Source organism: Salmo trutta, chromosome 1 (genome assembly GCF_901001165.1).
Source record: "Salmo trutta chromosome 1, fSalTru1.1, whole genome shotgun sequence".
NCBI lineage: Eukaryota > Metazoa > Chordata > Actinopteri > Salmoniformes > Salmonidae > Salmo > Salmo trutta.
In genome coordinates, this window is record NC_042957.1 from 24,639,424 (window position 1) to 24,664,264 (window position 24,841).

At 41.4% G+C, this 24,841-nt stretch overlaps 2 protein-coding genes across 3 annotated transcripts; both read left to right on the forward strand.

Moving 5' to 3' along the window:
* The first annotated feature begins 4,722 nt into the window (after nt 1–4,722).
* LOC115191955 (uncharacterized) lies at nt 4,723–15,708 on the forward strand. 2 transcript variants are annotated; one of them, XM_029750025.1, is made up of 13 exons: nt 4,728–4,888; nt 5,536–5,639; nt 5,981–6,029; nt 6,345–6,512; nt 6,688–6,855; nt 6,991–7,026; nt 7,118–7,276; nt 7,427–7,579; nt 7,686–7,721; nt 14,014–14,070; nt 14,203–14,256; nt 14,337–14,431; nt 15,429–15,708. In XM_029750025.1, the coding sequence occupies exons 2-13, from the start codon at nt 5,538–5,540 to the stop codon at nt 15,447–15,449; spliced, it is 1,098 nt and encodes a 365-aa protein (XP_029605885.1). In that variant the 5' UTR covers nt 4,728–4,888; nt 5,536–5,537; the 3' UTR covers nt 15,450–15,708. The 2 variants fall into 2 exon arrangements, with proteins under 2 accessions (XP_029605876.1, XP_029605885.1); XM_029750016.1 differs by lacking the exon at nt 15,429–15,708 and having other exon boundaries at nt 4,723–4,888; nt 14,337–14,923.
* Nucleotides 15,709–17,566: 1,858 nt separating this feature from the next.
* On the forward strand, nt 17,567–20,869 carry LOC115191966 (adhesion G-protein coupled receptor F1-like). Its single transcript, XM_029750035.1, has 7 exons — nt 17,567–17,770; nt 17,933–18,103; nt 18,275–19,630; nt 19,829–19,870; nt 19,979–20,029; nt 20,265–20,322; nt 20,428–20,869. Exons 2-7 carry the CDS (start codon nt 18,098–18,100, stop codon nt 20,493–20,495), a joined length of 1,581 nt encoding a protein of 526 aa, XP_029605895.1. The 5' UTR covers nt 17,567–17,770; nt 17,933–18,097; the 3' UTR covers nt 20,496–20,869.
* Nucleotides 20,870–24,841: the final 3,972 nt, after the last annotated feature.

The window sequence follows — 24,841 nt, forward strand, 5'->3', positions numbered from 1 at the left end:
TAAGCCCACACACAGAACAGGTGGGGAAACGGGCTTAAATACCCAACTAAACACTAATGAGACACAGGTGAAACCAATAAAGACAAAACCAACAGAAAAGGAAAAAGGGATCGGTGGCAGCTAGTAGGCCGGTGACGACGACCGCCGAGCGCCACCCGAACAGGGAGAGGAGTCACCCTCGGCAGGAGTCGTGACAGTTGGTGAATGGATTTATCAAATTAAATTATGGTAACACTTCCAAACTGGTTTCAAGGACTAGACGTAACATATAGATGTAGGATCTTAATTTGAGCCAGTTTGCTACAGCAGGAAAAATTCACATTTCCTGTTTCAACAGGAAATGTGAATTTTTATGTGGATTATCATTAATGGACATTTTTGTAGGGGTTTATACAAGTCTGAAATTTCAAAGTGGAAAGTAAAAACATCAGAAGCCTTTTCAAACCACAAATATTCTACAAGTTCTCCTGCTACAGGGTGATCAAAATAAGATCCTACTTATGTAGTACATGTAAATCTGTGACAATAAAATTAGTATGATATGTTATGTTTGGTATGGTTACATAATGCCGGGCGTACACGACATGACTTTCAAAATCCCAACATCTCTGAGCCTTGTGGTGGCTAATTTCTGCATTACCAAATGAGGAGAGTTACAAACTTCAGAGTTATACTTAAACTACATTTTTAATAATTAAGAGTTTTGCAAAAGCCCTTGACTTTCAATGATGCACTATCTCTAATGAACCATTGAAAAGTGACTACACAAAAGTACAAAGAGCTTTTATAGCCAAGATGCACCCCTTCAACGTACATGACGAACCACAGATCTCAGGAACAGTTCACAAAGGTTAAGTTTTGTATGAAAGATATCTATAAAACATAGCAGACAGCAACTGCTGTATCAACAGTGTTCATTGTATAGACCAGTGTCTGGTCCTCCTACTCCAAACTGGAACCGTCCCTCCCTGGTACGGTATAGAACAGAACCATTAGCTCTTGTCCTCTGGAATGCTCTTTAGGCGTTGTTATCAAAAGACATCGTATATCTCCTCTGTCAGTGCTATCTCATAGAGGCCCATCCTCAGCAAAACACACACACATACACACACACACATATGTAGACAATGTTCCATTCTGTCCTCTTCCCTTTCTGATATTCTGCATAGCACCAGGGACATGTAAAAGACAAGCCTGACCTCTCCCCTCTCTGGGCCCCAAGTGACTGAGCCCCAGCTGAGGGAAAATTGCAACTGAAAGACACCAGAGTCCAAAGGGATACATTCCAATGACAATTATCTCACATAAGCATATTATGCAAATAAAACATCTTAATTATCTATGTTACCCAACTAATTCTGATTCATTCGCCACAGCCTCTCACATTAAACGACAGTCTTTCCTGTAGTTTTGTGTCTTGACAAAGTAGTGTTGCGCACACTAAACAATGTGGCACAGATGGTCATACACTACAAGATTCTTCACTTGGTTGTGAGTATATCACACTGTCTCGCCAAAACAATGATGTGATGATGTGATTGGATTGTTAACGTTGTTAGGACGAGCTGTGGCTCAAAACAGCCTCATGACCGTTTTCAGTCAGACATTCATGTTTGCCATACAGAGTAAAAATATTTAGCCAATCCATTTTGAATGGAATAACATTGTTTGTGAACTTCAGAGCTGTAACGATTTGACATGTTGCTACCAACCTTATTATATCGCCAAAATGAACCACTTGTTCACAAATATATTGTTGTCATATATTAGTGTTATTTAACACTGTCACTTTATTTAACATTCTAAATGATTTAACCTTTTTTTCAATTTTCTCCTAAAATTACATACCCAAATCTAACTGTCTCTTGCTCCTGAAGCAAGGATACGCATATTCTTAATACCATTTAAAAGGAAACACTTTGAAGTTTATGAAAATGTGAAATGAATGTATGAGAATATAACACAGATCTGATAAAAGATAATACAAACTAAAAAAACATGTGTTTTGTTTTTTGATTTTTGTTCCATCATCTTTGAAATGCAATAGAAATATTTTTTGGATTTCTGCCACCCGATGGCAGCAGTGCGTGTGCAAAGTTTCAGATTGATCCAGTGAAAAATTACATTACTGCACAGTATTTTGTATCAAGTCTGCCAGAAGTTTGCCCAAAGGTTCCGAAATGGTCAGTTGATACATTTGTAAGTACATAACTATAGATAACATACAAAAAATCTATGGTCATACAAAATGTAAGTTTACACATTCCCAGGAATGTCATACATGATGGATCATTAGCTTTTACACAAACTTTTACACATCTAGATGGCCGGGCGGAGTTGGTTTGGAGCCAGAGACAGCAGTGGTGTCAAACTGTGGACCCCAGTTCCTACATTTGAATATGAAAAATGGACTTTATCAAACAAACTATGCTACATTTTATCTCTGGACCCTCAAGATGACAAATCAGAGCAAGAATACTGGATGTAAGTACATTATTTACCTTCAGAGGAGAATATATCAAACCAGTTGCCGTGATAAAGGTTTTTGTTGTTTTACATTCTCCTCAAACAATAGCATTGTATTTTTTCACTATAATAATTAATGTTAATTGGACACTGCAGTTAGATTAACAAGAATGTATGCTTTCTGCCCATATAAGACCTGTCTATGTCTTGGATAATTGGCTGTTGTAATGCACGTCATTCTAGCTCACATTAGCAACAAATGTCCCAGTTTAGGGACACCCATCCCGTAGAGGTTAACAGTTTAAGAAACTTCAAAGTGTTTCCTATCCAATGCTACCAATTATATGCATATCCTTGCTTCTGGGCCTGAGTAACAGGCAGTTTTTTTTGGGCACGTCAGTCTAGCGGAAATTCAGGAAACTGGACCCTAGCCCTAAGAAGATTTATTTTAAGACATAAAGGTCAGTCAATATGGAACATTTCAAGAACTTTGAAAGTTTCTTCAAGTGCGCTATGATGAAACTGTCTCTCATGAGGACCACCACGGGAATGGAACACTGCTGCAGAGGATAATTTCATTAGAGTTACCAACCTCTGAAATTGCAGCCCAAATAAATGCTTCACAGAGTTCAAGTAACAGACACATCTCAACATCAACTGTTCAGAGGAGACTGTGTGTATCAGGCCTTCATGGTCGAATTGCTGCAAAGAAACCACTACTAAAGGATACTAATAATAAGAAGAGACTTGCTTTGGCCAAGAAACACGAGCAACATTTGTCCTTTGGGCTGGAGTCCAAATTGTAGATTTTTGGTTACAACTGCTGTGTCTTTGTTAGATGCGGTGTCGGTGAATGGAAGATCTCTGCTTGTGTATTTCCCACTGTAAAGCATGGAGGAGGAGGTGTTATGATGTGGGGGTGCTTTGCTGGTGACACTGTTTGTGATTTATTAAGAATTCAAGGCACGCTTAACCAGCATGGCTACCACGGCATTCTGCAGCGATATGCCATCCCATCTGGTTTGTACTTAGTGGCACTATCATTTCTTTTTCAACAGGACAATGACCCAACACACCTCCAGGCTGTGTAAGGTCTATTTTACTAAGAAGGAGAGTGATGGAGTGCTGCATCAGATGACATGGCCTCCACAATCCCCCCATCTTAACCAAATTGAGATGGTTTGTCGGACTGCAGAGTGAAGGAAAAGCAGCCAATTAGTATTCTGCATATGTGGGAACTCCTTCAAGACTGTTGGAAAAGCATTCCAGGTGAAGCTGGTTGAGAGAATGCCAAGAGTGTGCAAAGCTGTCATCAAGGCAAAGGGTGGCTATTTGAAGAATCTCACATATAAAATATATTTTTATTTGTGTAACACTTTTTTTGTTACTACATGGTTCCATATGTGTTATTTCATGGTTTTGATGTCTTCACTATTATTCTACAATGTAAAAAATATAAAAAATAAAGAAAAACCCTGGATAGGTAGTGTAATTCAACTGAAAACATTCGAGCATAACACAGTATTACTTCTGTGCTGATAAAATGCCATTTACAGTACTCTAACTAAACATGATTTTACTCTGTTGTGTGATTCTGCCTCATCTGCATTGTTTTAGGTGGTTAATTGTTGATTATTTTTTTCACAATATTCAAATAATACAGGGTGTTAGGAAAGCAAACACTTGGCCTGGGGTTGTTCAGTGGTCTTGTGCTGTGGTGGAATGTCTCCCTATTATGCTTGCACCAATCCAATGCTTTTAAACAAGCCTTTTTGCCTTTTCGTAGGCCATCGTCATTGTAAATAAGAATTTGTTCTTAACTGATTTGCCTAATTAAATAAACGTAAAAAAATGTATAAATTGTGAACACTTCTGGATGAAGGGTATTGGAATGCAGCCTATTTCTTTCCCCACTCTCCCATATATCAATTTGTCCCCCCAGTCCCCTCTTGCCATTAACACCTCAAAATCCACCAAACCTGTAGTCACGTCCCTAATTCCACCTCCCTTTCACCCCCCAACCACCCCTTCCATCCATTTCATACACTTCCTGAGTTCATAAGGCTAGCACTGGAGTAATATGATCACATTTTTGGATTCTAATCAAGATTCTGACTCAACTCAACTATGTTCTCACAGTTCAAGGACAAAGAGGAGAAACCTAAACCTGTCAAGCAGGTGTCTTACACAGTGAGTGCCCTTATTATATTTAATAGAATGTTTTGATGTGGAATGTGGAATGTGGATAGCGAAAGGGATAGGGGAGATACCTAGTCAGATGTACAACTGAATGCATTCAACTGAAATGTGTCTTCCGCATTTAACCCAACCCCTCTGAATCAGAGTACAGTAGCAAATTGGCAAGAGACACACAAAAACCTTTTTGCCCTTCCTTGAGAAGTCAATTGAGAGAGTCGGAGGGGTAAGATTATAATTGTACTTTCCACATTTTATATTGAAATGATGTAAAGAATTTGATTGAGTTCATTTTTAAGTATGACCTTTCACAGGGTTTAGTTATAAATAGAAATGTAATATTTGTTAAAGGTTTAACAATGTGAATACAGAAGAGTAAATGAAGGACTCTTAGACAACATATGGTGCTTGTGATACTGTCACAATTATTATAATAAGTAATCATTCTCATCTCATATATATGTACATATGTAGTATACAGATCCAGGAGTGCATGCTATGTGTGTCATTTTGAGCATGAATTTCAGATTAAATTGCATTTAATGCGATTGGATCAGTATGTACAGAAAAGTTAGGTTAATATATTCACTGAAATGCAGCAGAGACATGACCAACCATTTTGTCAGTCATATGTTTTCTTCTTAGCATTCCAATTAGGTTAATAAGTAAAAATATCAAGAAAACAACACACAAATACCTCAGCTGTCACCATAATTGATGCTTGTTTAGTTGTGTTTTATTGTAGAATGTTTTTGCACAATGCTATCTCACAATCTGCACACCATATGGTATTCCATTGGGGGAAAAATCTCAAATGTGTAATATTGACAGTATGATGTTTTGTTTTGTTTATCTTATGCTATATTCATACAGCTATGGCCTCACCAAAGACAGTGTGGTACTTTAGTGTCCTCTTGGTATTTTGCTGTAGTCTGGAAAAACAAGATTGCTTGGAAACTCCAAATGTAACATCAGAGGTAAGAGGCCAGTAAATAAACTTCACAAACTTCACAAATTGTTCACAAGGTGATATTTAGCAATGTCAGAGAAATATAATATTGTTTGAGCTACATATCTTTAGGTGTATCACTATTAATATAATATGTTTCAAAACAGATTTGTTTGTTCGTTCCATTGGTGCAATTACAGCATGTATACATTATAATTACAAAAACAGCACATTTGTGTAACTGTTTCCACATTGTAATAACACTGCACATCCCTGTGTATCTACCATGCCAATACATAAGGGGACTTTGAGTGTTAAAACACCTACTTCATTTGACGCAATGATACAAATCAATGTTATTCTGATTAGGAATCACCCACTGATGGATCACAAGTTCCTTCTAGAGAAAAGCGAGAGGGTGAGTGAGCTGTTTTGTTTCGTTTTCACTTGGTCTGCTCAAACTTACGTTGCCGCCCACAATGTGCTTGAAGGCACCCTAGAAAATTGAAAAAAATATAATATTGTTTATGTTCACACAAATCCAAAACAAATATAACAATTTGCTTAGCAACTAACGTCATTATTTATCTCACTGCTCTTTGCCATTGGATATTTGCTGTGTGCGGAATATTTGCTGTGTGCATGTTTTTATGTTTGTACATTGATTTTTATGGTCCACAAGAATTGTCCTTCGGGGACCATAAAGATCTCTTGAGTTGAATTGTTTCCACAGTGACAGCAACCATCTATGAGAAAGTTGAGAAAGTTGGTGAAGTTCAGTTGGACGTCTACAATATTCCACTTGAAACCATACATTACCTAAAGTCCCAGGTGAAAAATGTAGCCTACCCCATTCTGATCTCCAGTGTGTTAAGTGTAACAGACATAAACATTACTACCGGTAAGAGTTTTTAATTGTTCTTTTTTCCTTCATTTTATAAAAGGTTCAAGACCTACAGGGCTCATGTGTTAGTAAATAGTGTATTTAAAAAACTAACCTGGACGTTGTTGGTATCAGAAGAAAACGTTGTATCTCCATGTTGAGGATGTTCAATCCACTTCCCCTCCATTCACAGAATGCTTCTCAGGCTCCACTGGATTCAGCTGCAGATGTGAGGACCAGTATAGTTGGTCATGTGACCAGTGTTCCTCCAATGGGTCCTGTGATGAGATCGTTGATGGCAAAATATGTAGATGTCTCAATGACTATCCTTCTGATGGAAAGTTCTGTCAGCCAATCACAAGTAACTATTTGATTCTCACATCCACTTGGTGTTTGACATTGCACCTGTTGTTGTAGTTGTATGTAATTGTTTTTGGCAATTTCTCCCAGCTGCATAGTTCTTCTTGATAACACGTCTTTTACCTAATCCCAACAGATCTTACTGCTTGTCCAAGTCCAACTACTACAGCAGGTATTCCAAGAAGTTACTCAAGCAATAGATTCCATTTACTGAAAATAATAGACACGCTTGTCATGATTTATTTAATTTTAATTTTCCATAGAGTCATCAACCACTTATGGGGAAATTATTGAAATTGAGTTGGACATGACAGATATTTCAGCTACATTGATAGATGTACTTAGGGCCAGTGTGAATGGCCTGACCTACCCTGTCCTGATCTCCAAATTGTTAAATGTAACGGACGTGAACTTCACTACTGGTAAGAGGTTTCTGTTGCTGATGCTCATTTGAGTTTTAATTCCTTGTGCTTTGTAATATATTCAAGAACTGGTTCAGATATTTTCAAATAGTTGGTTTCACAGAAAACATTGATATGATGATGTTCCATCCACTCTCCTTTCATTCACAGCATGCTACCCAAACAGCACATGCAGATGTGAGGATCAGTATGGTTGGTCATGTGACCAGTGTCTCTCTTATGGGTCCTGTGACATTACTGATGACTCCTGTGGATGTATCAAAGCCATTCCTCCTTATGGACCATTTTGTCAGCCAATCACAAGTAACTGTTTCCTTACCACCTCCACTGTGCTAGTTTAATCAATGTTTATGTATTCGTTCAGCAACATTTAAACTTGAAGATTACCCTTATCTCCTTTACCACATAGATCTGACGGCTTGTACAACACCATCTCCAACACCAGGTATGAGACAGTTACTAATGACTATTTAATTAACAGTGTTATTGTACTAATTAGAGTCTTAGTAAGATGAACTTGCCATGGTGTTATCCATGGTTGCATATTTACTTGAGACCTACAGCTGTAAGACAAAAAGCTGTAAAACAGGTTAGAGAACAAGCCATCATAATCATCTCACATTTCTCTGCTACCACACCTTTTCCAGCAGAAGAGGAAGCAAGTACTGGTTTTACACAATAATCTATGTATTTCAAATATATGTAACAGTGTCGAAAATGGACAATTACAATAATTCTAACAATCTTTATTTAACATTGATTAATTATTGCAATAATGAAACTGTAGACCCCACACTCTTGAGTGTGTTGCAGAGAGCTTAACCTTTACAGAAACTGCTGGTTCTTATATAGCTGACACTAAAAATGCTTAGTCATGGCTGGTTCCCCCCTCCCAGGCAGATTGGGGGCATGGTAAGCCACCTTGGGTTTATCTAGTGGTTATCTGCACCTGGTGTTGTTTTAACCCCGAGCCCGGATTAGTTTCACAGATGCCAGGAAGATAAGGAATAAATAGGGTTTGGTTCTACTGCTCCAGGCTCTCTCTATCTCGGTTACACCCACCACATGTTGTCTATGGAATGCGAGCTGTAGATCAATTGTCAGCTCAAGCTATCTCTAGTGATCATACGCCCAGTGTCACGATTCTCTAAGACAGAACCCAGAAGCAGACCAGGACAAGGTGAGTAAAATGAAGGTGAGTATCTATTGGTAGTCTTGATGTGTAATTTGAGTGATCCAGGAGACGGAGCGGCAGCGGAGGTGAGTTGATGAGAGTAAATGGGTTGATCCAATGCAGTCACTGTATCCACCGACGACCAGGCAAGGGAGTTGAATGTTCCGGGAGAATGACTGTAGACAGAGTAAACGGGAGTGAGTAACCAGTAACAAGCACAAAACTATCTCAGGAAACATGAGGCTGATACACTGGCACAACATACTGTTCGTTGCTAACGATCCGGCAGGGAATGGATGTCAGCTCAGGGTTTAAGAAGAGGTGAAGATCAGGACCGGGTGTGCAGAAGGTTGATGAGATGCAGGTGCGAGTAATAAATAGATCTCCCTCCTAACCTCGTTGCCTGTCAACCAGACAGGGTGCGTTCATGAACCTTAGACAACACTTAAACAAAAACAGTCATCTCAGGCAGAAACAGGCTCAGGAAGCGGGATTCCTGACAGTACCCCCCCTCCGACGAACGCCACCGGTGGACAACCCGGAGCGCCAGGATGGAGGCGGTAGAAGTCAGTAAGGAGGGTATTGTCCAGGATTTGACGCCGAGGAATCCAACTCCTCTCCTCAGGACCATACCCCTCCCAGTCCACGAGATACTGAAAACCCCGACCCCGCCGTCTGGCATCCATAATGCGGCGCACAGTGTAGACTGGACCACCTCCGATCATCCGAGGTGGAGGAGGAGGAGGCGGAGGGGGTAGCAGAGGACTGAGGTGCACAGGCTTGAGGCAGGAGACATGAAAGGTGGGGTGGACTCTGAGAGTTCTAGGCAACTTAAGTCGAACCACAACGGGATTAATCACCCTCTCCACCACAAACGGACCAATGAACTTAGGTGACAGTTACCTTGATTCCGTCCGCAGAGGAAGATCCCGTGTAGACAACCATACCTTATCTCCAATAGCATAAACTGGAGCTGGAATCCGGTGACGATTCGCCTGGAGCTGATAACGGTCAGAAACTCTAAGGAGAGCCTTTCTGGCCCTATGCCAGGTCCGGTGGCAACGACGAATGTGGGCCTGGACCGAGGGCACCGCGAGATCCTTCTCCTGAGAAGGAAACAAGGGAGGTTGGTAACCGTACAGGCACTGGAAGGGAGAGATCCCAGTAGCAGATGTAGGGAGAGTATTCTGGGCATTACTCGACCCACGGCAACTGAGAGGCCCAAGAGGCGGGGTTGGAGGAGACAAGGCAGCGCAGCGTGGATTCCATCTTCTGGTTGGCTCTCTCTGCCTGACCATTAGATTGGGGGTGAAATCCAGATGTTAGGCTGACTGTAGCTCCAATGGCCAAACAGAAGGATTTCCAGACAGCAGAGGTAAACTGAGGACCACGGTCGGAAACAATGTCACTGGGCAACCCGTGGACCCTGAAAACCTCCCTAACCAGGATCTCGGACGTCTCGGAGGCAGAGGGAAGCTTGGAGATGGGTACAAAGTGGGCGAACTTGCTGAATCTGTCCACAATAGTCAGAATGACCGTGTTCCCTTCAGAAGAGGGCAATCCCGTAACAAAGTCTAGAGCCAGATGCGACCATGGTCGCCGGGGAATAGGTAGGGGGTGAAGAAGTCCAGAACTGGCCCGATTGGCACTCTTATTTTGTGCACATACTGGGCATGCAGCAACAAACCCCCGGGTATCTTCTCCCATGGCAGGCCACCAAAGTTGTCTGCGTAGTAACGCCATCGTCCGAGCCACACCAGGGTGAGAAGCCGTCTTACTGGCATGGGACCATTGGAGGACAGCAAACCGGACAGACTCAGGCACAAACAACCGACCGGGTGGACCGTTACCGGGACCGGGCTGCGTCCGAAGGGCTGCCAGAACCTCCTCCTCAATCCTCCAAGTGACAGCTCCCACGACGAAGTTCTGGGGAAGAATCGTCTCGGTCTTGGCCCCACTCTCCTCAGTCTTGGAGAATCTCTGGGACAAGGCGTCCGCCTTGCCGTTCTTAGATCCAGGTCGGAATGTCAGGGAAAAATTAAAATGTCCAAAAAACAAAGCCCACCTGGCCTGACGCGAGTTGAGACGTCTAGCCGATTGCACGTACGCTAGATTCTTGTGGTCAGTCCAGACAATAAACGGTTGCTCCGCTCCCTCCAACCAGTGGCGCCACTCCTCCAATGCCAGTTTCACTGCAAGAAGCTCCCGGTTACCCACATCGTAATACCTCTTCGCCGACGACAGAAGACGAGAGTAGAAAGCGCAGGGATGGAGTTTGCCGTCAGTGGATCTTCGCTGGGACAGAATGGCGCCAACCCCCACATCAGACGCGTCCACTTCCACGACAAACTGTCGGGCAGCGTCAGGTTGAGAGAGAATCGGGGCATTGGTGAATCGACTCTTCAGTTTCAGAAACGCACGATCTGCCTCCGGATTCCAACTGAAGGTCCTGGTGCTAGAAGTCAGAGCAGTTAATGGAGCGGCCACACGGCTGTAGTCTCGGATAAACCAACAATAGAAATTCGCAAACCCCAGAAACCTCTGGAGCTGCAATCTCGTATCAGGCTGGGCCCAATCCAGAACTGCCCTAACCTTCTCCTGGTCCATCTTTATCTCTCCCTGGGAGATGATGTACCCGAGGAAGGATGTAGTGTGGGCGTGAAAGTCACACTTCTCGGCCTTCACAAACAGGCGGTTCTCCAGCAATCGCTGCAGAACCTGCCTGACATGCTGGACGTGGCTGGAATGCTCCTTGGAAAAAATCAAAATGTCATCCAGGTAAACGAACACGAACAGACCGATCATATCTCTCAATACGTCATTAACCATGCTCTGGAACACTGCAGGAGCATTGGTCAATCCAAACGGCATCACCAGATATTCGAAATGACCCATCGGTGTATTGAAACCAGTCAACCACTCGTCCCCCTCTCTGATCCGGACCAGATGATACGCATTGCGTAGGTCAAGTTTAGTAAACACCGTAGCACCCTGTAAAGAATCGAAAGCAGAGTTCATCAAAGGCAGGGGATACTTGTTCTTAACCGTAATATCATTCAACCCCCGGTAATCAATACACGGTCGAAGAGAACCATCCTTCTTACTCACAAAAAAGATTCCTGCCCCCAGTGGTGAAGACGAGGGACGAATGAGACCAGCAGCTAGAGACTCCTTTATGTAGGTCTCCAAAGCCTCACGTTCAGGTCGAGAGATGCTGTATAATCGTCCCTTCTGATAGACAGCTCCAGGAAACAAGTTAATGGCACAATCATACGGTCGGTGGGGAGAAAGTGACAGTGCCTTCTGCTTACTGAACACCTCACCCAATTCGTGATATGTTTCAGGAACCAGGGGCAATTCAGGGGAGTTAGAATCACTGACCTTACCGGGAACCGAATGGGAACAGGCTGTCCTCAGACAGATAGCAAGGAATTCAGTGCTCCAACTAGTTACCTTGCCGGTCACCCAATCGAATGTGGGATTGTGTTTTCTCAGCCAGGGGTATCCAAGAACCAGAGGAACATGGGAAGAAGGCAAAATGAAGAAGGATATAACCTCTGAATGATTCCCTGACACCAACATCTTAACCGGTTCAGTCCTCATAGTGATACGTGCCAGACTACTGCCGTTCAGAGTTGTAGCTTCAATGGCTTCCGGTAGCTTCTCCTTAGAAAGCCCCAGCTGTTCCACTAAGTCGGCATCTATAAAGCTGCCATCTGCACCTGAGTCGATAAATGTGTTAATCGCTAAACTCTGAGTCTTGTTCATGAGGGTAGCAGGAAAAAGAGGTCTAACAGGACTATTGAGAGGTTGAAACTGGCTCGCTAAAAGACTTCCCACCTTTAGCGAGCCGAGCCATTTAACGGGTGCTGAGGATTGGACGTGCCCCATTGCTTCTCCCTCCGTCTCTCTCGGACTCTATTATCCACCCGAATAGCTAATGCTACCAGACTGTCCAGGTCCCTAGACTCAGGATAGGAGATCAACTCATCCTTGAGCCACCCACTCTCCACAGCCAATGTCCTGAATTCAATAACAAAAATCGGCCACACTGCGAGCTCCTTGGCAAAGGGAGAACAACCGCTTAGCTGCGTCCTTACCTCGGACAGGGTGGTCAAAGAGTTTCCTCATCTCTGCCGTGAACTCCTGGTATGACCCCATGCAGGTGTCCTGTTGTTCCCATATGGCTGATGCCCACTCCAGAGCTCTTCCACGCAGCAGTTCAATAACAAAGGCTATCCTAGCCTTGTCTGTGGCGTAAGAGTAGGGCTGTAGATCAAAAACGAATCCACACTGCATAAGAAACTAACGGCACTTTCCCAAATCCCCTTCGTACTTATCTGGTGTCGGAACCTTGGGCTCACGGAAGGAAACCCCTCCAGAAGCGACAGGTGAGAGGGGTGAAGCAGGTGGTGGATGATCCGCAGGCAAACTGAACTGAGCCTGGATATTCGTCAGAATATTAGAACAATTCTGAACTGAAAGCGCGATCTCCTGTAGCGCCGTGTTGTGTTGTCCCAACATCTGACCCTGATGGGTAATGGCATGGCGAACGGAGTCCAGGTCCGCTGGGTTCATTTTTGGCCGGATCGTTCTGTCACGATTCTCTAAGACAGAAGCAGACCAGGACAAGGTGAGTAAAATGAAGGTGAGTATTTATTGGTAGTCTTGATGTGTAATTTGAGTGATCCAGCAGACGGAGCGGCAGCGGAGGTGAGTTGATGAGAGTAAATGGGTTGATCCAATGCAGTCACTGTATCCACCGACGGCCAGGCAAGGGAGTTGAATGTTCCGGGAGAATGACTGTAGTCAGAGTAAACGGGAGTGAGTAACCAGTAACAAGCACAAAACAACAAAACTATCTCAGGAAACATGAGGCTGATACGCTGGCACAACATACTGTTCGTTGCTAACGATCCGGCAGGGAATGGATGTCAGCTCAGGGTTTAAGAAGAGGTGAAGATCAGGACCAGGTGTGCAGAAGGTTGATGAGATGCAGGTGCGAGTAAGAAATAGATCTCCCGCCTAACCTCGTTGCCTGGCAACCAGACAGGGTGCGTTCAGGAACCTTAGACAACACTTAAACAAAAACAGTCATCTCAGGCAGAAACAGACTCAGGAAGCGGGATTCCTGACACCCAGATTAGCTGCAGGGAGCTAGAGTGGAGACCATATAAACACATCATTAGTAGAACAAAAATGTCTTACTATTTGTTAAGTATTAATATCAAACAAATCAGGTAAATACGAAGTTTTCTCTCACAGTAGTTACTGTACATAACTACTCTGTTAATCAAAATGCAATCATTCAGTGATACACAGCAATGTCAGTAAAGTAAATACTTTTACGCATTCGTGCCAACAACAAAACAGTCCACAGCAAGTTCAACAACTCCAACAACTCCCTCCAGTATAACATCAAAGGAACAAATCAGTAATGTCATTTCATTGGACCTACGGTATTTCCTTGTTATATTATTGAGTCGGGCATCACCAATATTCCAGTTACACCATTGAGTTAAATATAATGTTTTTCTGTTCCACTGTACCTCTGTGCCAACAGCAAAAAAATCCACAGAAAGATCAACAACTACAATGACACCATCCAGTACTACATCAAGTATACAAATCTTTAAATTCATTTAATTTGACATATTTCCTTGTTACATGGTTGAAAGAAGTTTGACATAACCAATATTCCAGTTACACCAATGTGTTCAATATATTGTTTTTCTGTTCCACTGTGCCCTAGTACCAACAACAAAACAGTCAACAGCAAGTTCAGCAACTCCAACGACACCCTCCGGTATGAGACCTCAATTATACAAATGTGTAATTACAATTTTAACTTTCGCATTCTTATATTTTGTTCTGTTTTTGTTTTAGAAAACACACTGAACCTACAATTTACTATGGCTATCACCTTTGACTCTAACTTCAATGATGAAAATAATGCAATGTTCAAAGATATTGATCAAACTGTGAGTATACTATATTCCCTCATCCTTATCACAATGTCCATGTGCTGTAATGTAAAGTGTCAACCTGGACTCAGGGGTAGATATAAACGTAAATTGGTCTCACTCCATTTAGTATAATAAGTTACATTTCATATGGTATGTATTAATTTGTGAATGTCCATCCTTCATTTTGCATGATATGTGACATATGACAATTCGTATGATATGTGTCAAATTACAATTTGTTGTGGCTAACATTAGCTAGGTGGCTAGTTGGCAAATATTTGCGAAGCTAAGGTTAATGTTAGGTTTTAGGTTAACGTTCATGTTCACGTTAAGGTTAGGGTTAGGAGAAGGGTTATCTAACATGCCAAGTAGTTGCAAAGTAGCTAAAAAACTATTAAGTAGGCGCACAGTTGCTAAAATGCAAAAGTTGTCGATGATGTGATTCGAATATGACCCGACCAACCTCCTGACCCGACCAACCTCCGAATATGACCCGACCAAAGGGAATGGAAAAGGGAAAGGGGGATACCTAGTCATCTGTACAACTGAATGCTTTCAACTGAAATGTGTCTCCCGCATTTAACCTAACCCCTCTATCTTAAAGGAAAAATTTACCTAAAACCACTCATTCCTTTAAAACCTCTATGGGATGGGTGTCCCTAAACTGGGACATTTGTTGCTAATGTGAGCTAGAATGACGTGCATTACAACAGCCAATTTTCCAAGACATAGACATGTCTTATATGGGCAGAAAACATACATTCTTGTTAATCTAACTGCAGTGTCCAATTAACATTAATTATTATAGTGAAAAAATACAATGCTATTGTTTGAGGAGAGTGTAAAACAACAAAAACCTTTATCACGGCAACTGGTTTGATATATTCTCCTCTGAAGGTAAATAATGTACTTACATCCAATATTCTTGCTCTGATTTGTCATCTTGAGGGTCCCAGAGATAAAATGTAGCATAGTTTGTTTGATAAAGTCCATTTTTCATATTCAAATGTAGGAACTGGGGTCCACAGTTTGACCCCACTGCTGTCTCTGACTCCAAACCAACTCCACCTGGCCATCTAGATGTGTGAAAGTTAGTGTAAAAGCTAATGATCCATCATGTATGACATTCCTGGGAATGTGTAAACGTAAATGTTTTTATGACCATAGCTTTTTTGTATGTTATCTATAGTTACGTACTTAAAAATGTATCAATTGACCAATTTGTCACACTTCTGGCAGACTTGATACAAAATATTGTGCAGTAATGTAATTCGTCACTGGATCAGTCTGAAACTTTGCACACACACTGCTGCCATAGGGTGGCAGAAATTGAAAAAAAATATTTTCTCTTGCATTTCAAAGATGATGGAACAAAAATCAAAACGCATGTTTTTTTTAGTTTGTATTATCTTTTATCAGATCTCTATCATATTCTCATACATTCATTTCACATTTCCATAAACTTCAAAGTGTTTCCTTTTAAATGGTATCAAGAATATGCATATCCTTGCTTCAGGTCCTGAGCAAGAGAGTTAGATTTGGGTATGTCATTTTAGGAGAAAATTGAAAAAAAGGTTAAATCATTAAGAGTGTTAAATGAAGTGACAGTGTTAAATAACACTAATATATGACAACAATATATTTGTGAACAAGTGATTCATTTTGGCGATATAATAAGGTTGGTAGCAACATGGAAAATCATTGCAGAAATCTGTTGCAGCTCAAGTCGACTACAAAATCCACAATGCAATGTACTCTCTGTGGGCTGGCTGGCTAGCTAGCTAGCAAACGTAGGTACTGATAAGAGAATTATCTAATAAAGGTAAATGAATCAATAATCCATTATTAATATATTCCAGTTGTCCGAGTCATTCAGATGTTCATTGGCAAACTTCAGACGGGCATGTATATGTATTCTTGAGCAGGGGGACCTTGCGGGCGCTGCAGGATTTCAGTCCTTCACGGCATAGTGTGTTACCAATTGTTTTCTTGGTGACTATGGTCCCAGCTGCCTTTAGATCATTGACAAGATACTCCCGTGTAGTTCTGGGCTGATTCCTCACCGTTCTCATGATCATTGCAACTCCACGAGGTGAAATCTTGCATGGAGCCCCAGGCCGAGGGATATTGACAGTTCTTTTGTGTTTCTTCCATTTGCGAATAATCGCACCAAATGTTGTCACCTTCTCACCAAGCTGCTTGGCGATGGTCTTGTAGCCCATTCCAGCCTTGTGTAGGTCTACAATCTTGTCCCTGACATCCTTGGAGAGCTCTTTGGTCTTGGCCATGGTGGAGAGTTTGGAATCTGATTGATTGATTGCTTCTGTGGACAGGTGTCTTTTTTACAGGTAACAAGCTGAGGTTAGGAGCACTCCCTTTAAGAGTGTGCTCCTAATCTCAGCTCGTTACCTGTATAAAAGACACCTGGGAGCCAGAAATCTTTCTGATTGAGAGGGGGTAAAATACTTATTTCCCCCATGAAAATGCAAATCAATTTATAACATTTTTGACATACGTTTTTCTGGATTTTTTTGTTGTTATTCTGTCTCTCTGTCACGCTTGTCGTTGGAAATGGAGGACCAAAACGCAGCAGGTATGTGTACGCTCATCTTGACATTTATTTACTCAAAATGAACATACAAAAATAACAAAACGAAACGAACGACGAAACAGTCTTGAAAGGCTCACTCAGCAAAACAAGAAACAATCTCCCACAAATGCACAGACAAACACACCCAACTAAAATAGGACTTCCAATCAAAGGCAACACCAAACAGCTGCCTTCAATTGGAAGTCCACCCCAATTAACCCAACATAGAAACACACTCACTAGACTACACATAGAAATACATAAACATAGACCACAACTCAAAACCCTGAAATAATAAATCAAACGCCCTCCTAACTAACACACCACCCTGAACCACATAAAACAAATACCCTCTGCCACGTCCTGACCAAACTACAATAACAATTAACTCTTATACTGGCCAGGACGTGACACTCTCACTGTTCAAATAAACCTACCATTAAAATTATAGACTGATCCTTTCTTTGTCGGTGGGCAAGCGTACAAAATCAGCAGGGGATCAAATACTTTTTTCGCCCGCTGTATATGTGGAGTAATGTTTTCACGTCATGATTTCACAAATCCTATTCCATTTCTCTCCAGAGTTAACCTGCTTGAATGATACGATCTATGGCAATGGACAAGTTGATGAGAAAGTTGTAGTTTACTGCAAACCGGATGAAGTGGGTGAAAAGACTGCCATTTGTAACAAAAATGGAACTTTTTCAGATCGGGTGGACAACTGTGTCCTAAAAGAAATTGATAACCTTTTTTCTTTATCTCAGGTAATATCTTAACATATTAACAATTTTCACTGGATATAAAATATACTCTACATAAAAATTGTTTAGTAATGATGGTATTTCTTTGTTACAGTACTGTGTATAGCATCAACCCTGAAATTAATTTGTATTTTATCTTTCTTTCATCACTTTAAATCCACACAGGCTTTAGTGGGGACTGGTCTTCCAGTCTTTTTGGAAAGACTCCGCAACAGCACTTTTAACCGCCTAGGTAGAATAGTTGAATCACCTGCAACTATTTCTACTATTGTAAATATTCTAAAAAATGTTGCAAATGTGTCCCGAAGTACCCCAATAAACAAACCATTGATGAAGGTATGTTGACATCAACAGCATCACTTGAAATTTTTAAACACTCCATTCAAAGATATTATAATATTAATTTAGTATTACACCCTTAAAAGTTGAATTAGAGCACATACAGCATCATTTTTATTAGGATTTCAATAATCCTGTACTAATTCTGATTTCTATCTTGATCTCTAGAATTTCCTGGACACGGCAGGTGTACTTACTTCCAATGCAGCAAAAGCCTCCTGGGGTGTTCTAAACACCAACCTCACCAAAAACGATAGCTCAGGATTACTGGGCACCGTTGAAACAATTTCCAATTTCCTTACCGATGACTTTGTTGACATAGCAACGCCTAGCATTTTTTTAAACAAAACCACAGTCAACAACTCAGTCAACAACTTATTCAATTTAAACTCATCTGTTCTGATAGACATACCGGCATCTGAAGCTTCCTTCAGTTCAATCACCATAATAACATTTGAATCCTTGGATAATGTTTTACCTGCAAGAAACAGCAGCAGTCCGAACAACAGGGTCAACACTATCAATGGAAAAGTGGTTCTAGTGAAGGTGAATGGCACAATCAAGAATGTGACTTTCAGATTTGACGTACTGAACAAGACACTGGCCAATCCTCAGTGTGTTTTCTGGAACTTCAACCTTTTTGGCGGCCTTGGAGGATGGGATGGTGAAGGATGTGAACTGCAGTCTGATAAGAATGGCACTGTCACCTGTCACTGTAATCATCTGACCTCCTTCTCCATTTTGATGTCGCCTTTCATTCCAGCTGTGTTACGAGTCGCTTTGGATTTTATCACTTACATTGGAGTTGGCATATCAATGGGTTGCTTGGTCGTGTGTCTCATCATTGAGATGTTGGTATGGAATGCTGTGACTGGAAACAATACATCTTACATGCGTCATGTCTCTATAGTGAACATCGCCTTTTCCCTTCTGATTGCTGACATTTGGTTCATTATTGGTGCAGCAATTTCCGATAATGAAAACAAAGATCTACCTGCGTGTTCCACAGCAACATTTTTCATCCACTTTTTCTACCTGGCTCTGTTTTTCTGGATGCTGGTCTCAGGCCTTTTGCTGCTCTACCGGACTGTCATGGTTTTCTCTCACATGTCTAAACCAGCAATGTTGGCCATCAGTTTTTCTTTGGGCTATGGAGCTCCCCTCATCATTGCTGTCATAACTATTGCAGTGACCGCTCCAGGGAAACAATACATTAGAGGGAATGACGGGGTTTGCTGGCTCAACTGGACAGAGTCAATGGCCCTTCTGGCTTTTGTGATCCCTGCCCTGACCATAGTGGTCATCAACCTTTTGATCCTGATTGTGGTTCTGTTCAAAATGCTGAGGAGAGGTGTGGGGGATGTTACCCAGCCAGATGAGAAAAATGCTGTGGTGGTCATCGCCAGGTGTCTGGCCATTCTGACTCCCTTCTTTGGTACTACCTGGGGACTAGGAGTAGGAACCATGACTACACCAAACAATCTAGGAATCCATATTGTGTTTGCAATCTTCAATTCACTACAGGTATTTAACTCAGTTAAATAACACGAGTAAATAACTGTTCCTCAGTGAAATACAATTGACTTGAAATATATATATTTTTTAATGCATTCAATTCCCAATGGCTTGTTATACTAAGTTAAGATTTGGATGAATGTTTACAATTAAATATTCTGGACTTTGGTGTAGTAATTCCATCCTTCGCCATGTTATCATTCAAAGGGTTTGTTCATCTTGGTATTTGGAACACTTTTGGACAAAAAGGTATGTTCCTGCCACACTTACTGATACCCCTCATATTACTGTATGTATTGGAATGTGCTGTGTTCTGACAATTCATATATTTGATGAACTCCTTGTCTGTGCTTTCAGATCCGGGAAGCTCTGACAGGAAGGTCACAAGTGTCCTCCAACCGCACAAGGGTAAGGGCTTTTTTCAAACCACATGGCTGCATAATATAGCATGATCATGTTTATAATTAAGTATAACATGTTATAAATCTAAATTATTTGTTGCTGGCCACAACAGGTTTATTACACTATTGTCTATGCTTACTCATATGACCATTTTATTGTATTTATCACTGTGTTGAACATGTCAGGAAGTTTACTACCTTTAAGCTAGTATTGAAAGTGTTGTATTATATTCTCGTTTCAGACCACAAGTGCCGCAACATCGTCAAGTGGTTTGGGATTTTTCCGGATACGGAGGAGAAGTAAGTCTATAGTATAAAGCAATACTCTTAGGTAATTGGGCACAAGTTGCCCTTCTACTACTGTATGTAGTGCCATTGTTTGACCTATTGTTCCTACTGTTCCAGACTTTTTCAACGTTTCAGCAGCTCCAACATCCAGCACTACTGGTGCATCAGAGACTTTCAACACTTAACTCAATGCAACAAATGTGATTATTATGAAATTATCTGACAATCAAAAGGCGTTGTCGCACATCATCAGCTGACGCACTAGGTTACAGTAGCTAACACCTTGAGTGTGACCTTGAAGTGACTGCCACTAAGATCTGACCCCAACTCTCAGTGACGTCATTAGCGGTTATGTCTAACACAAAGCGATTCATTCTGAACTATATGGTATTTGAACTTTTTATCGGGATTGTTGAGTATTATATTGAAAAACATGATTATTGTTTTTTGGGTGTGGGAGTGTTTAAATAAGACTATTACTGTGTAAATGGATTAATCAGCTAACATGAAGAATGGAGATTGTTTCTGAAATAACACATTACATTCTCTCTTTGAATAATTTACTGTTCATTTTGTCACAATTTATATTAAGTTTAATTTACATGTAAAAAGTAATATATTGTGGAGTCTAAGACCAGTGGTGGTGACAATTAAGAACAAATACGACCAAGACAGTCGTAAAGAGGGCAAGACAAAACCTATTCCCCCTCAGGAGACTGAAGAGATTTGGCATGGGTCCTCAAATCATCAAAAGGTTCTACAGCTGCACCATTGAGAGCATCCTGACTGGTTGCATCGCTGCCTGGTATGGCAACTGCTCGGGCCTCCGACCTCAAGACCCTACAGAGGGTAGTGCGCACGGCCCAGTATATCACTGGGGCCAAGCTTCCTGCCATTCAAGACCTCTATACCAGGCGGTGTCAGAGGAAGGCCCTAAAAATTGTCAAAGACTCCAGCCACCCTAGTCATAGACTGTTCTCTCTGCTACCGCACGGCAAGCGGTACCGGAGCGCCAAGTCTAGGTCCAAGAGGCTTCTAAACAGCTTCTACCCACAAACCATAAGACTCCTGAACAGCTAATCAAATGGCTACCCAGACTATTTGCTTTGCCCCCCCCCCGCCCTCTTCTACGCTTTTACGCTGCTGCTACTCTCTGTTTATTACCTATGCATAGTCGCTTTAACTCTACCTACAGTGGCTTGCGAAAGTATTAACCCCCTTGGCATTTTCCTATTTTGTTACCTTACAACCTGGAATTAAAATGGATTTGTTGTGGATTTGTACCATTTGATTTACACAACATGCTTACCACTTTAAAGATGCAAAAAAAATTATTTGTGAAACAAACAAGAAATAAGACAAAAACACAGAGAACTTGACCATGCATAACAATTCATCACCCCCCCTCCCAAAATCAATACTTTGTAGAGCTACCTTTTGCAGCAATTATAGCTGCAAGTCTCTTAGGGTATGTCTCTAGAAGCTTGGCATATCTAGCCACTGGGATCTGCTCCAGCTCCTTTAAGTTGGATGGGTTCCGCTGGTGTACAGCAATCTTTGTCATACACACAGATTCTCAAATGGATTGAGGCCTGGGCTTTGACTAGGCCATTCCAAGACATTTAAATGTTTCCATTTAAACCACTTGAGTGTTGCTTTAGCAGTATGCTTAGGGTCATTGTCCTGCTGGAAGGTGAACCTCCATCCCAGTCTCAAATCTCTGGAAGACTGAAACAGTTTTCCCTCAAGAATTTCCCTGTATTTAATGCCATCCATCGTTCCTTCAATTCTGACCAGTTTCCCAGTCCCTACCGATGAAAAACATTGCCACAGCATTTTGCTGCCACCACCGTGCTTCCACCACCGGGATGATGTTCTCGGGGTGATGAGAGGTTTTGGGTTTGCGCCAGACATAGCGTTTTCCTTGATGGCCAAAAAGCTCAATTGTAATCTCATCTGACCAGAGTACCATCTTCCATATGTTTGGGGAGTATCCCACATGCCTTTTGGCGAACACCAAACAAGTTTGCTTATTTTTTTCTGGCCACTCTTCCGTAAAGCCCAGCTCTGTGGAGTGTATGGTTATAGGGGTCCTATGGACAGATACTCCAATCTCCGCTGTGGAGCTTTGCAGCTCCTTCAGGGTTCTCTTTGGTCTCTTTGTTGCCTCCCTGATTAATGCCCGTGAGTTTTGGTGGGCGGCCCTCTCTTGGCAGGTTTGTTGTGGTGCCATATTCTTTAAATTTTTTAATGATGGATTTAATGGTGCTCCGTGGGATTTTCTAAGTTTCTAATATTTTTTTATAACCCAACTCTGATCTGTACTTCTCCACAACTTTGGCTCTGACCTGTTTAGAGAGCTCCTTGGTCTTGATAGTGAGATCATGTGACAGATCATGTGACACTTAGATTGCACACAGGTGGACTTTATTTAACTAATTATGTGACTTCTGAAGGTAATTGGTTGCACCAGATCTTATTTAGGGGCTTCATAGAAAAGGGGGTGAACATATATGTACGCACCACTTTTCAGGGTTTTTTTTGTTGTTGAATTTTTTTAAATAAGTCATTTTTTAAAATTTCACTTCACCAATTTGGACTATTTTGTGTATGTCCATTACATGAAATCCAAATATAAATCAATTTAAATTACAGGTTGTAACACAACAAAATAGGATAAACACCAAGGGGGGTGAATACAAGGCACTGTACATGTACATATTACCTCAATTACCTCAACTAACTGGTGCACCCGCACATTGTCTCTGTACTGGTACATTGACTCTGTACCGGTACGCCCTGTATATAGCCTTGGTATTGTTATTTTACTGCTGCTCTTCAATTATTTGTTACTTTTATTTCTTAATTTTTACTTATCTATTTTTTTACTTAACAGGATTTTTTTTCTTAAAACTGCATTGTTGTTTAAAGGCTTGTAAGTAAGCATTTCACTGTAAGGTCTACAACTGTTGTATTCTGACGCATGTGACAAATAAAATTATATTTTATTTGAACAATAGAGGAGCAACAGAGAACAAAAGCTACACAAGTGCTATGTCATGACATACCTGGACCACCTATTGAGATGTGCCTTTTGTTACGTAAATCAGGTGTTAAATGATTGTAAAAAAGAGACGAGTGCCATTTTAAGAAAATATAAAGCAACCATTTACATATCAAACTGTTTACACTAAGCAGACCTAAAACAACTGTCCAGGTTTGTGACATGAAGAAATTAATAAATAGGTGTTGATCAAGAGGCATGTAACTGCCAAGGTAGAATATTGAAAGTGGAACATTCCATTTTATGTGCTTATCTTCAGATTCTTTTTTAACTTTACATCTGACATCTGTCCAGTAGAGTATACTCTTGTACCATTTCATCATGGAGCAACTGCCTTTTATTTATAACCATAATAATTTGATGTAGCTTCCAACCCATATCACCTGCACGAATACAACCAGCTGTTATTGGTACAGAGACCTTATCTCTCCAAGCCATGGCAATTAATGTTGTATTTAGTTTTTTTACTTTGTCCATTTTCTATTCATTTCAATTGACTTTACATTTAAAATACACTATATATACAAAAGTATGTGGACACCCCTTCAAATTAGTGTATTTGCCTATTAAAGCCACACCCATTGCAAACAGGTAAATAAAATAGAGCACATAGCCATGCAATCTCCATATGGAAACATTGGCAGTAGAATGGCCTACTGAAGAGCTCAGTGACTTCGAACTTGGCACCGTCATAAGATGCCACCTTTCCAACAAGTCAGTTTGTCAAATGTCTGCCTTGCTGGAGCTGCACTGGACAACTTTAAGTGCTGTTAATGTGAAGTGGAAACGTCTAAGAGCAACAAAGACTCAGCCGTGAAGTGGTAGGCCACACAAGCTCACAGAATGGGACCGTCGAGTGCTGAAGCGCGTAACAATCGTCTGTCCTCCGGTGCAACCCTCACTACAGAGTTCCAAACTGCCTCTGGAAGCAACGTCAGCACAAGAACTGTTCGACGGGAGCTTCATGAAATGGGTTTCCATGGCCAACCGGCCACACACAAGCCTAAGATCACCATGTGCAATGCCAAGCATCAGCTTGAGTGGTGTAAAGCTCGCTGCCATTGCACTCTGGAGCAATGGAAACACGATCTCTAGAGTGATGAATCACGTTTCGCCATCTTGCAGTCCGATGTACGAATCTGGGTTTGGCGTATGCCAGGAGAACATTCCCCAATGCATAGTGAAAACTTTAAAGTTTGGTGGAGGAGGAATAGTGGTCTGGGGCAGTTTTTTATGGATCGGGCTAGGCCACTTGGTTCCAGTGAAGGGAAATCTTAACTCTACAGCATACAATGACATTCTAGATGATTTTGTGCTCCCAACTTTTTGCCAACAGTTTGGGGAAGGCCCTTTCTTGTTTCAGCATGACAATGCCCCCATGCACAAAGCGAGAACCATACAGAAATAGTTTGTCGAGATCGGTGTGGAAGAACTTGACAGGTCTGCACAGAGCCCTGACTTCAACCC

Bases quoted from the DNA above. Each gene is read 5' to 3' on its own strand.
- LOC115191955 (XM_029750016.1), top strand. From the start codon at position 5,538: ATGGCCTCACCAAAGACAGTGTGGTACTTTAGTGTCCTCTTGGTATTT. The intron at 6,513-6,687 runs GTAAGAGTTTTT...CTCCATTCACAG, and splicing joins AGACATAAACATTACTACCG to AATGCTTCTCAGGCTCCACT. The intron at 7,277-7,426 runs GTAAGAGGTTTC...TTTCATTCACAG, and splicing joins GGACGTGAACTTCACTACTG to CATGCTACCCAAACAGCACA.
- LOC115191966 (XM_029750035.1), top strand. The intron at 19,871-19,978 runs GTATGTTCCTGC...CTGTGCTTTCAG, and splicing joins GAACACTTTTGGACAAAAAG to ATCCGGGAAGCTCTGACAGG. The intron at 20,323-20,427 runs GTAAGTCTATAG...CTACTGTTCCAG, and splicing joins TTTCCGGATACGGAGGAGAA to ACTTTTTCAACGTTTCAGCA.